General features: G+C 34.5%; 1 protein-coding gene across 1 annotated transcript in view; it reads right to left on the reverse strand.

Annotated features, from left to right (window-relative positions):
* Window positions 1-13,783, reverse strand: part of LOC108965998 — a 69,577-nt gene that overhangs the window by 5,446 nt on the left and 50,348 nt on the right. The window contains exons 3-5 of the mRNA XM_018928693.1: window positions 12,080-12,234; window positions 4,369-4,579; window positions 3,268-3,525 (exon numbers count right to left, since the gene is read on the reverse strand). Of these exons, the coding sequence (XP_018784238.1) occupies window positions 3,268-3,525; window positions 4,369-4,579; window positions 12,080-12,234 (624 nt within the window). The remainder of the gene's footprint in view (window positions 1-3,267; window positions 3,526-4,368; window positions 4,580-12,079; window positions 12,235-13,783) is intronic.

Here is a 13,783-nt window from a genome sequence, read left to right on the forward strand (position 1 = left end):
AAATATATAAAAAATATACCAACCAATATTATAAACAATTATTCCCCATGAGCATTCATGCAGCACACCATCCTGTTGCACTATTAGCTTTAATGCAGTACACCATGTCGTATGAGTAACAATGTTGTACAAATCACTTCTAAGAATGCTCAGTGTGTTTGATTGAATTTATTTGAAGTTTGTATAAATTCAATCAAAAAATATTTTTTATATAAAAAGCTGTTTAAACCTTTATTGCAGATTATTAGAAAAACATTTAATGAATTTTCTAAAGTTGCTAGATCTGCTTGTAATATTAAACTAACCCGCCGTGTGAAGCTCATTTGTCTTTCAAGTTGTTGCTTATAGCTTTTCGCACAAATACCATGTCAACCCTTATCGAAGAAATTTGCTCCTCCTTTCTACCCGTTGACAAAATAATCCATAAAATCAAGAACAATCATTTCGTATTGACAGAGACAAATCAGTTTAAATGAATCATGGCAACCTGATAAACTCTTTCAATATCTATGAAATTTGATCGGCTTATATAAAGTGGGTGGGCTGTTTACTTCTTACACATACACAAGTAGATGTGCACATAATTGTGTGTGTGACTCTATAACAAACAATGACAAATAGTTTATTGCAGCAAATTCTGAACACAGCACCAAACTAGGAGCATGACGTCTGCACAGACTACACCACCTTATCTGTAAAATAGCTAGTTTATCTAAACAACAAAAAATTACTAGAAGGAGCAGAAATACAGTAGACACTAGCTGGATTATGAAAAGCGGCTCTGTGAGTGCACAAATTGAAGCAAAAGAAGTAAATTTAATAACCAATTTTCCAAACAACAGATGTTGTATTGTTAGATAAACTAATGGAGTGTCAAGTCACAGGCAATGGCGTTCGAGAACACAAAAACAACAACATTGTAATGTAATGTAAACAAAAGCCAAGATAATAACGAGTATAAGCTTAGAAGCGTAAAAATTTCTCAAAGAATGTTGGAGAACGGCTTCATAATCTCAATAATACAATAGTAACCAAACGCGCGAACATGTATGTTCATTATTACAGCCCTTTATAGGTATAATATAACCCTTAGCAATGCCTCTTGTTCAATAACTTGCTGTGTTGTTCATTTCCGTTGCACTCACCATGGCAATTACAAGCCAGCAATTAAGTATCCTTAAAATCTAAATACTGATTTACGCTTCCAGCAAAAGAGAAAATAAAACAAATGCTGACTTAAAGTACACATGACATATAAAGGACACCGGGTTGACAGTAAATCGAAAATATTTGCATTCAATCGCTGTTTGATAAGGGTAGTGAAGGTACCCGGATGCTTTTTACCGGTTGTCATATCCCGTTATTTCTTTGTTGATTTTGCCACTTAAGTAGAAGGAGAGCAAGTGCCTTTTGCTTAATAATTTCTTTATTCAACAGTTTGAGGTTTGACGTAGAGCATTCATTTCTCGTGCTTGTTTCGCTTACTCTTTTGTTTTAGTGAAGGGGAAAGGCGCGGAAATAAATAATTAACATTTGACAATGCCAAATATTTGCCTTGTTGTATAATTTTATTAGCGTTTTCACGAAATAAAAACCTTGTTGGTCATTCTGCAGAGCTTCTAAATTTATGATATTGGTTTGTGTCTCGGTTCAGCGAAAAGTCTGACAATTAAGAAGTAAAAAAAAACAAAAAAAAAAAAGGAAAAATGGACACAAATCTTTCTATTATTTAGAAAAGGAGCACTGGTAGCTTTTTAGCCACGAACAAAGGTCATACTGTGCACCAAACAACACAAATTTGTATACCTCGTCAGTCGGTCAGAAATATAGCACTTTATTCTCCGGCATGTGGATGTGTTGACCGAATATCAATGCCGAAATTGGTTTGCGAAATTTCGTTGCAACATCTCCAAGGCATCTTAAAGCCAATGTGGTTGAAGGTTCAGTAGGGTAATCTTAAAAAAAATTTTTTTTTTGCATTTTATCTTCCCTTAGAATTAATGTAGAAACCACATTAAACATGGAGGAAAATAAAAAAAGGTTAATTACTTTTTTATTTACCAACATTTTCTCATGATTCAAGTAGGTACAATACTTCACGTGCTTTTTAAGAATAAATTGTGTTTATGTGTTTCAAATGATCCAAACATGAGAAATCGTGTCCGCCAGTGAAAAAACGCATCTCATTCACTCAGCCGTTTCTCCGACAGATGTCATCAAAAAATATCGCAAATATTTGTTTGTATACTCCACGATATACCTCATGATATGTGAAAAAAGTTCTAATGTAGAATAAAAATTTCCATGAAAAAAAAAAAAGTTCAAAAAACAGGCCAGATTATCCTACTGACTCCCTAAACTAATGTGCATCGACCAACGCAAATCGGCGAATAACAAATCGGAAAATTGCTGAAAAATTAAATCCCCAATGTTCACAAGCACACAAAAAGTCTACGATTAATATCGAAGCTTGAAAATATCCATTCACAAGCCAATGAAGTGATTCATTTTTAAAGCGAATTGTCGTTGGCGAGGAAAAATGGAATGTCTACAAGAATGTAAAATGCAAGAGATCATATATGTTGTCTGTTTGTAGGGACTTCAATGAGATCATTTGTTTTTTTTTATAAAATATTTTACACAATAAAAAATTCATTATTAAATTACACTAAAAAAAAGCGAAATTGTTTAAAGAACGGCGCTATATTTTCACTCTCCTCCCACTACTGTGCTTTGAGTCAGTAATTTCGAGGCGTAACTATTTTCCTAGATTTGTTTGTTGTTGCGGGGCTTTTATTGTGTTCAAAGGTAAGTTAAACCTTTTTGTTGCACGTATGCGTTTCACCATATTCCCAAAGCGCACTAAAAGCAATGTGGCATCGCTGGCGCTAAGCTAACTGTTAACAGTTACGTGCGAGTATAGCAGCAATGATATTTTGATATTTTGAGCGCCATAAAAATCATAATATGCACGAGTGGTAATACAACACGTACATGCCACAAACTTAATCTACAAGTGCTTTAACAATGCCAGCACAATGGCGTACAAATAGTATGTACCTATTGCGGTGATGTGGCATTTTTACGACACGCCGCGCGGTAGAAGATCACAAGCCACCACATCGTCTCGGATTGAAAAAGTTACTCTTTTAGCTTTGTTGCTGGGAGTGGAGCTTAAAATACGCTCGTTCGGTTGAATTAAGCTGGGTTCGTCAGTTATGAGTATGTGTGCGTATGTACGTATATGATGTATGTGTGTGACCTTACCTGAACTGCTCGGCGAGCATGTATAATTCCCAGAATCGGCTGGCGTTGCCTTGGCTATCAATAATTTACTGGTACGCGTCGAACGCTCCGTTATGACATTGATGCCGCCACGTTGTGAATAATTCATAACGCGTTTACCCTTATACCAATATATAAAGGATGGCGGTATGGGCGATTGCATGGCGAGACAGGTGAGATTTATGTCACTGCCGCTTTTGATGAAAAGTTCCGCATTGCCAAGAATTTTTGCACGAGACACTGTAAGAAAACAAAACGGCGAAAGTAGCGTCAGAAAATTAAAAGTAAACACATACAGTTATGCACACACATAAGTATAAATAAGTGTTAAAAAAGCAGCCACGAAACACTCAGCAAACGAAAACAAAACAAAAAAACTTTTCGCCATTCTAATTAAACGAATGGTTCAAGGATGTTCTTTTACTATATTTTCCTTGCCTATCGTGTTCTAAATTAAGCGCTAGCTACACTAAAACTAGTTTGCAACGAAAAGTTTTGTTTAAGTCTAAAATCAAGTTTATACAGGGTTTTCCAATTAAAGTACTATGATGAACCACATTTTCGAATAATTTTTCTACTAAATCAAGAGTATCAATACTCACTTCTAAACCTTGAAAATTTTATGTTTTATTGCTAATGCCAAATGGCTTCGAAATCTTCAACAGAAGTAGTCCAATGGGGTTGAATCACAACTTCTTGGAGGCGATTCATTGTCACAGTTTTTTGAAATAATTGAATCTCCAAGTTTTCGCGCAATTATACGATCAGGGCATATTCAAAATGACCGAAACGGCCCATAAAAATAATAACCCGGTATTTAGATACTTGCGGAACGAAGTACATAACATAGAAAGCAAAGAAATTTAGGCCAAAAGCTAATTTTACCATTCTTTAAAATTTAATAATTTTTCCTTTTTAATTTACTAACGCAAGTTAATAGATGCAGAAGCGACAACAATTTAAACTATTTAATGCATTCATACATACAGTGAAGTTACTCCTTAGAAACACAACCAACAAGGAAGTAATAAAAATATTCACGTGCCAGTTAAACGTTAAATTTTATATCTAATCATTACTCACCCACTACGTTCAGTCGAAAGCCTTGACTTATCTTTGGCTCTGTGGACACTTGACACTCATATGTGCCAGAATCTCTTGGCTGCGGCGACGATATCCTCAGTGTCCACTCATCGGAGCCCTCGGTGTGCAGCGACTGGAATCGTTGGTCATTCGTGTATGTGAGTATGCCGACGGTGAGTATATGCAGGTCACGTTTACGTATCCAGGACACCTGCAAAGAGACAACCAAATGCTGCTTAGTAGCATTCCAGCAATTCAGCGTTCAAGTAAAATACACATTCAAGTGATTGATGGAAGATATGTGATTGCTAAGCACTCCATTCTCCAGCACTTAAATCAGTGCTATTAATTAGCGAGCTTGAAAATACATTCAGATACTTAACAACTGCACTCTTATGGCATTTGTATTTTTACGCGCACTTTGTAACAAAAAGTGAATAAATATATCCTTTAATGTAATGAAATGTTTTAAGAGTATATTTGTTCAACTAAAGTTCTAGTTGTCTGACAGATTTTTTGGATAAAAATTTAAATTGGAAATATATAACAATAAAATTAATTATAATGTTATAATAAATATATTTACCGTATACTTGGGACCCAAAATTTTGGAAACATTGTGTTTGAAACTATGCTTTCGGACCACCCAAAAATTTTTTTGTTTTCGTGGAGAAGCCAAAGTCATTAAAAAATTCGATTTTCTTATTGTCTTAAATTTTCAGGTTGATATGAGTAATAATTTCGGAGATACAGCCTTGAGAACTTGTGCGCTCGAGGCTAGTTAAACATAGCGCACCGATTTTAAACGAGTGTTTCTCGAAACTGTGCTTTTGAAGTTGGTCGTCAAGATTTTTCGAAAACTACTCAACCGTTCTTAATGAAATAGCAAACAAGTCTTTGAGAAACAATTTTTAAGAATTTGAATGAAGGAGTTTTAGTTTTTTCAATTAGAAATATTTAAAAAAACTGTCGAAGAATTTTTACTGAAATTTTAATTTTAGTGTAAAAAAGTCTTTCAAAAATCCAGTTTTCAGATTTTTTCCTTCTTCCAAGTTCTAAGTTAAGTGTTAACTAAAACACGTCTTTTTTTTCTTAAGATGAACCTGAAAGGAGTACCGAAAATGGCGTCGCAATGGCCCAGTTTAAATTTGTTTTACAAAAATTTCCGAATATCCTTGTTAGTATTGTATGTTTGTAATAAAAAAAAAAAAAAAAAAAAATCTAAGAAAATATTTCGTTTTTTTATGAGAAAAATTGTTGAACAAATGTTGTTTTTTGCTCTAGTTTGTAAATTTTTTACTGCATATTCATTTATTTCTGGCAATTAAATAATAGTGTGAGCAATAACGCTTAATACTTTGTCTGCTGGTATACAAATGTGTAAGGATCATTCGATTTAAAATTTAAATTAGAAGCTTGTTTTGGGCAAGTTTTTGTTTGCGCTTTTTTGGGCAACATATTGGACACGTATTTTTTTTTACTTCGACTCAATATGAAAAGCTTTGTAATTTATATCTTCAAAATGTCAGCTTATGAAAAAAGTAAGTTTAAACTCTTGCATATACGAGCAAAATAATTTCATTATAAAAAACCCAGCTCACGTATTTTTTACGATTTTTTTTAGCTTTTCTTGCATTTTTGGATTTTTGTATACAAAAGTTTTTTTTTTATTTTTTTTTTTGTATTTTTGAACTATTTTCACTTAATTTTTTAATGAAATATGTATATTACAGTTGCTCAACAGGATTCCTGTTATTAAGTATACTAGCGCAGACTGTTGTTTAATAGCGAAACGCATGTGTTGACATAAAAATTATTTCTGATATGAAATTTTGTAATTAAAAAATTAAAAAAAAAATGAATAACTGCGCTTAAGATATTACCTGTATCATAGACATCTTGAGCGCAGTTGTTAAATTTTTTTTCAATTTTTCGATTTCATATCAGAAATAATTTAAAAATTTTTTAAATAACCTTCGGCAAAAGTTTCAATTACTATTTTACAGACCCACGTTTAGCTGATAGATTGGTGCTGGTTTTAAGAAAAAAAAAAAACAAGCTATATTTTAACGCTTGTGAAAGCTTAAATATTTGAGCACATGCTGCCAAGCTCGATCCCTTAATTGCTTGGCAGCTCACGTTCAAAATGTCATTATCTATTAATGCCTATAACGAACAATCTAGTGGCCTATGCTACTCAAGCCAGCCCTACACATGCGTCTATATATGTGCCTAATTTCATCCCAGCAGTAAAGTGTGCAGAAAACAAATACGAACCTGACGCAGTTGGAATTTGATACAAAATGTAATCAGCCGAAAGCGGGCGAATGTGTGCGTGCACTACATTTCAGAATCGATCGTCAACAACATTACATTAAATTAAAGTGACATCTATGCACTGTTGAGTAATTTTTGGAAGCCTTCAGTGATTAATCACTCAATACAATTCTCTACTGGGTATATAAGTCGTGGCTGCTCGGTGTATACTGAAGCGTGCTCGTTGGTGTGTGCGCCTGTGTGTACGAGCGCTTGTTTAGTGGCTGACCCTTCACATGCCATGAATATTTTAAGCCTTCAATGCGCTTATGTAAATTTTATGGGCCGATAGTGTAACACTTCAATAACGCTATCGTTTTTTTTTTTTAATGTTTTTCTCCTTTTATATTTATTTTCATCTCGCTTCCTCTAGGATATTCCTGCATCAGTCTGATGCCTTGTTTACTTTTTTTTCTTTATTTTCCAGCTGCCTCTATTGCTTTTAATGGCGAATTGGTTGTCATAAAATATTACCTAAAGGATAAAAGGTGCAACCTTTCCAGCAGCGCACAAGACACTTACACAGGCACAAATCTTTTGTATGTGGACCACAACTTGGTAACTAAAAATTATGTGCAAGCTTCCATCTTTTTCGCTACGAATCTGAGTTTAAAACTTATTACTTATTTTTTCATTGCGAGCATTTTTTATGGCTTTAGTGCTCGGTAATAACTTAACCCCCATTCTCGCGTGGTAACCTCCATTGTTGTTGGGCTTTGTGCCGGCGAAATTATGCGGCGCTGGCAGCAAATTGAGCATCTGAACACATGCGCTTAAGTCTACGCGATAATATTATAGGTGTCTCAGCGCACGCGTGTGTGTGTGTGTGGATTTCAGCTCATATACACACTAATGACGGGGTAAGACACCTCACCGTTAAGTGAGTTAAGTAAAGTTTCCTTTCAAAAGGTATCTCATACTAGAACTGTTTGGCAATAAGAATTTCTGCTTGATTTGCATAAATTGATGTGCCATTAATAAGGCATTTTATGAGTTTGCAATTCCAAAGAGATAAAAATAAACTGCCAGCACTAAAGAAAGTTTATTTCCCTTCCACAGTATCGAAAGTGCTTCGATTATGACTTGGACCTTTTCAGGCACTGCACAAAATTGACTAGACTTTTTACTAGTTAAAGCTATTAGGACAAGCTAATAATTAGATACTTGCACGAAGCGTAAAGCGTGAATTGCAAAATTGTTTAAAACTTTGTTTTTAATAAAACGTGTGAAAATAAATTAAAAATTTATATATGTAATAATATATAATGAAAACGAGAAATAATGTTTTTTCTTCTTCATCTTGCTTCATTTGCTCAGAAGCTAAGTATACTACCCTTGACAGATAAAGAAGATTTTCATAAAAGAACTTGAATTTGATGGGTCAGTTGGTATGGCATCTATGTATGTATATGCTGTAGTGATTCAAGCTGAACAACTTCTAAGAAAAATTCTTTATTGTCTTTCAGAACATGCTATTAAAATTTCGTGAAGATATCTCTTCAAAAATAATGTTTTCTATAAATTCTATAATATAAAAAACTTCAGATTGATATCTCAAAAATATGCGAACGGACAGACAGGCGGATATGGCTAAATTAGCACAGCTGAGCATTTATTTGTTTTATAGAGCTGTCAACGTTTCCTTCTGACGTTACAAACTTCGTGCCAAACTTCATATAAACTGGTCAGAGCCTAACAAGAGATTCTGAAAGAGTCGTAATCGAGTTTTTTTTTGAACACGCAAGTTTTTTCACAAAATAAAATTTTTTCCAAAGTCGTGATTTTGTAAAAAATCAATATTTATTCTAGTGTTTCGATCACTGAAAGTACTCATCTATAATAATAATAATTATAAGAATAATAAAACTAATAATAATAATAATAACAATATGTCATATAATATGGGGTATTCGAAAAATTCTTTTCGTATTTTAAGCTTAATTTAACCGAAAAAAAATTAAATTCGGAGAAGTTGCAAGAAAGTTACAGCTCTTCAAAAATGAGTGATTTTGAGATTTTTGTACAAAACAGGGAAGAATGCCATGCAGCCAACAAATAAATTTGTGAAGTTTACGGAGATGAGTGTAGTTCGCGTAGCACAATAAGGGGGTGTTCTAGTCTAGAATTTTGAAAAAATCGATTTTTTTTGCGTATTCTTAAAGACTGGACCTTTAGGAATATATTACCCAAAGGAATTTTTAAAATTCCTATTATTTACCGATTTATAGCTATTTAAGTGACGCAGCGTGCAAATCGGCTCTGCAGGAATGGCCGATTAACGAAATGTAAGTATAGACTGCCTGCAGTTAGACTCAAATTTTTAATCGCGCTTTTCTCGAAACTACTATTTTCAACACTTCTGACATGATTTCTCAAGTTCTAATGAACCGATTGACTTGAAATTAGGTGTGGACCTTCTTTATATATCTCTCTATGGTTGGAACTAGGACTTTAAAAAAATTTGATTTTTACTATTTTTAAAAAATGTAGATCTTTGCCAAAACACGGGCAAAATTCAAACAGTCGCCATTTACTGAAATTATTTTTTTATCCTAGTTCAGACGATACCGGCATTTGTACTGATTAAAAAATTATTATTTTTTTTTTTCAGATCACCCAAAGTGTTGGAATCGTGTCAGGAAGAGCGCACCATTATTTTCAACCCCTGCCACGCCACCACGCCGCAATTAATCAAATTATTACAAAAAAATTATTATTTTTTTTTTGTTTGTATTCCTAAAATATCAGTAAATATCTTGTAAAAAATTGGATAGTAAAAATGTTCTTAGTTTTTTTTATTGGACTTTAAAAAATGCCGTTAAATAGCATTTCTACACTAGAATACCGTTCGCTCGCTTCCAATCTGGAAATTTCGATGTGAAAGATGCACCTTGCTCTGGTCGATCTATCGCTGAAAAAGTCGATGAAATTATGGAAAAAATTGACCAGGACTGTCACATAAGTAGCCATGACATCACTAAGAAACTTAACATTCATCGCCAGACGATTCTGAACCACTCAAAAAAGGCTGCCTACAAGAATAAAGCTCGATGATTAGGCATCACATGAATATTCTGTGAAAAATTTAATGGACTGAATTAACATCTACGATTCTTTGCTGTAACGAAATGAAATCGAGAAATTTCTAAAACGAATGATAACAAATGACGAAAAGCGGATCAAATATGCCAATAATCTGCAAAAAAGATCATGGTCCACGTGTGGTGAAGCTCAACAAATGTTCGCAAAGCCAGGAGTGACGCCTCGAAAGGTTGTGTTGAGTGTTTGGTGGGATTCGAAATTTATCATTAACTATGAGTTGCTCCAGCCCGGTGGAACGATTGATTCTACATTTGCCTGTCAACGACGTGCGACTGAAGCAAACAAAAAAAAAAAAAAAAAAAAAAAAAAAAAAAAAAAAAAAAAAAAAAAAAAAAAAAAAAANNAAAAAAAAAAAAACAAAAAAAAAAAAAGACTGCCAGAACAGATCAACAGAAGCGGCTCCGTTTTACATCAGGACAACGGTGATGTTTTGAAGCATCCACCTTTACCAAGCGCAATCGCACTATCATTTGTTTCGGTCAATGCAGAACTCCTTTAATGGAATAAAGTTGGCTTCAAGAAAAGCCCGTGAAAATTACTTATTGCAGTTTTTCGCCGAGAATTCTCCAATGCAAACTTCAAGACCCATACAATATACTGGTATGGCAGATTGAACAATACAAACAGCTCTAAGGATGATATTTTACAACCCTCTTTCTATACCACCGAAGTCACAAATGCAGCAAGGATTTTTTGTCCACAATTTGGATTCGCTCTCACAGACACATTTTCAGCTACGAAAAGGCAGGCGAGTTAGTAAAGCTAGCAATCTCCTTAATACCATGTCCGCTAGGAATGAACAAGAGATAGCAATAATGCTTTTGGACAAATAGCTAAGCTACATAGCTAAGAGCAGATGGAAATCAATAACAAGCTGCAAGATAACGAAGCATGTATGACAGGAATAGAACACATAAAATATTATATTAGAGTTACTTGCAACTCACTATATAAATTAAATTACGAATATTTCTTAGTTTCATATTTTGTGAGTTGATTCAAGATACATATATCCGGCGTAGCCCTAACCACTATGAGATTTATGAGAATTATAGTTGCTTATTTAGTACCCGATACGATTTGAGTATATTGCTGTGCGCTACATGTAAATGCTGAAATCCGAACACAGAAGGAAGTGAAGGCAGCATATAGAAATGTCTTTGTCCGCACACAGCGAAATTACTTTACATAGCAAAATGCTGCAGTTGCGCTAAATTATTAGTTTATGTTAAGCATTTTTTCTTTCTATTGTATTATGTGCCAAGGTGAATGCGAAACCGCAGACAGATAAAAGTAATAAGTTTGTGCACAAACACAAAGCCCACTTTATACACATATGTACATATGTGTGTGTGGTTGCAAGTGCTGTCGGGCCGCAATTGTTTGGGGTACTTGTGCAAGCTGAAGCTGAGGCTTCATAAGCCTGCCACTGCGAGTGCTTTGGCTAAGACTTGGGTATAAAGCGCACACACGCTCGCATTTAAGCGAAAGCCTGAGGCAAATACCGCGGGGCATACTTTCGGTTTGTTCGCTTCTTTACACGTATTTATTTGCGCTTCGTTTTCGCTGCAACCTATTGTGTTGTGCCGACGAAATTTAAAGATAACAATAAAATGTGGTTATTCCTTTGTTGGTGGCGGTTTGTGCATGCTTTGGCTGTTGTAGCGTTGCCACAGTTTTCCGTCGGCGCGCAGTATAATTCGCGGCAATGCTGTTTTGCGCCGGCAGCATGCATTTACAGAGAGACAATTATGTTGTTGGCGGCCACAATATATTTAATTACACATCTACGTGCAGTTTCGTGTTGTTGCTTATTTCTTTTGTGCCTTGTTCTTTCCTTTTGGGCACTTCCTGCACTCATTGTTTTAAATGCATTTTGTTCTCGCGCCTTTGCTTTCGCAGTTTAAATTATTTCGTTCGCTTATCTACTACGCAGTTGGTGTTTGGCGAATTACGTGCGACTAGCGCAATTACAACAAGTTGTGGAGAGATTTTACCTTGAAATTAATAACAGAGTTCCGTTATGCAATTTTTTATAAAATGTTATGCATGTAAATTGCATTAGTATGTGTGCATATGAAATTGCATAGAGTGTTGAATGTGATTTCAAGGGAAAATGTTTTTCAATGTACTTTCTGGTAAACAATCTCCAGCTCTTTTGTAGGCGTAGACATTAAATATTAAAAAAAAAGTTTAAACGATTTGGCAGCCTTGTTTTTTCTTAGTGTATTTTCAATGCGAAGAAATGGAATGATTTTTATTTTTGTTGAACCCCTAAAAGTAGGCAACTTACCGCTCTATCGCCTAAATTGCGCACGCGACAATGCAAGAGCGCTGCTTGGCCCACTGTCGCTGTCACTTCACGTCTCGACGAGTTGTCAAAGTAGGGCTGAGAATAAGGTGTTTCCCAATAGTGAGGCGGCACATCCCCACATATTGTTTTGGTCTCTGAAAACAAAGAAATGAAATTTTGAAATTACAAATATTGCTGAAAAAAAGCAAAACACAGTATGAAATTGAAAGTGAAGTGCAGTTGCAGTTTATTTTTTGATACAATCTATACTATACGTCAATACAAAGCATTAATAATGATTAAACTTAAATTAAAATTAATGAATTTTTTTTTCATATGTATGGAATATATAAAATATTCACAAAAAAAAAAAAAAAAAAAAAAAATTTCATCACGAATACATATAATTCATGCGCAATATCCTATTTTATTAATAACAATCCGCTTTGAAAGCATAAAGCCGATTGACTTTTTGATGACCGGCTTGTCAATGATGACCGCAGCCCGCGGTGTACATAAGTAATCCGTGTGAGGTCTTTAATATAAATCATGATTTAACTTTTCAGCCCGATTGCGTTTATTAATACTCATTCTGCTATTTATATATGTATGTGGCAAATGTTTGCCTGCCAAATTCGTATATCGAACAGCTGATCAGCCGAGAGTAATTTTCATACACACGACGTCCTTTTTCAAGTCAACCGCAAATGGCTTACAGAAAAACAAACAAATATATCTGCGTACAATTGCAACCACAACTCTTGCGCTTTTATTATATTCACATCAAGAGCCGACATCCGACCAAGGCTACATTTAAAGGCGGCTTGAAGCATATGTGTACTGACGCACAACACGCAGCCAAAAAGTAGGAAAGTTTCGGTTGAATGCGAAAAAGTAAAAACAAATTTGAGAATAAAAATAGTAAACAAAAGCACAAAACAAAATTGAGTCCAAAAGCTTGTATTTCTTTCGGAGAACACACTGAAACGCCACACTGACAGCTTTTGGCTAAAAGGTTGTTGGAATAATCCTAGAGTGGTGGCTGAGAATAATATGAAGCAGGTGTTTGTTTTTATTATTGACATATATATGAATGAATGTACTTCTCATAACTTTAACTCTTAACCAAAAACAGAAGCATGATTTAGTGCTTTCTTGGGCACTTCTTGGTATTTTGCGGAGGCTTGAGTAAATGTTTTGCTGAATACAAATATTATAATTCATTCTGATTGATCATTATTGTTACCAAGTAAATGAGAATAATTCGAACCTTTGCGGATAAAGCTGAGGAGATTCGAATAAGGGAGATCTAATTTCGTGTATAATCGAACATTCATTTTCTTACAACTTGCATACATACAGGTACATAAGACTTGTTAATTATATGGAGTATAGAGCGAGCCTTCACACGATTTTATTCTTTCTGAGCACAAAAATGCACCTTTATTATAAAAACAAGCTCCCTCATGTTTATTAAGATAACTCACATATTGGGCAATATATGCGGTATAAAGTCAGCCGGAAGTTCTGAAAATCTTTATATATGGTTGTCAAAAAGTCTTGCGGTATTTTTATTGAATTTTCAATTGTTCATAAAAATTGCTTTTTTTTTTTTTTTGATGACTCATGCCCAGCTCTTGACCGATGCTACGGCTGCTACTATGCCGGTCTCTTTCGACCAATTCAGCGATTTTATCGCAATTT

The sequence above is a fragment of the Bactrocera latifrons genome, unplaced genomic scaffold (assembly GCF_001853355.1).
Source record: "Bactrocera latifrons isolate USDA-ARS-PBARC rearing strain unplaced genomic scaffold, ASM185335v1 scaffold_153, whole genome shotgun sequence".
Classification (NCBI taxonomy): Eukaryota; Metazoa; Arthropoda; class Insecta; order Diptera; family Tephritidae; genus Bactrocera; species Bactrocera latifrons.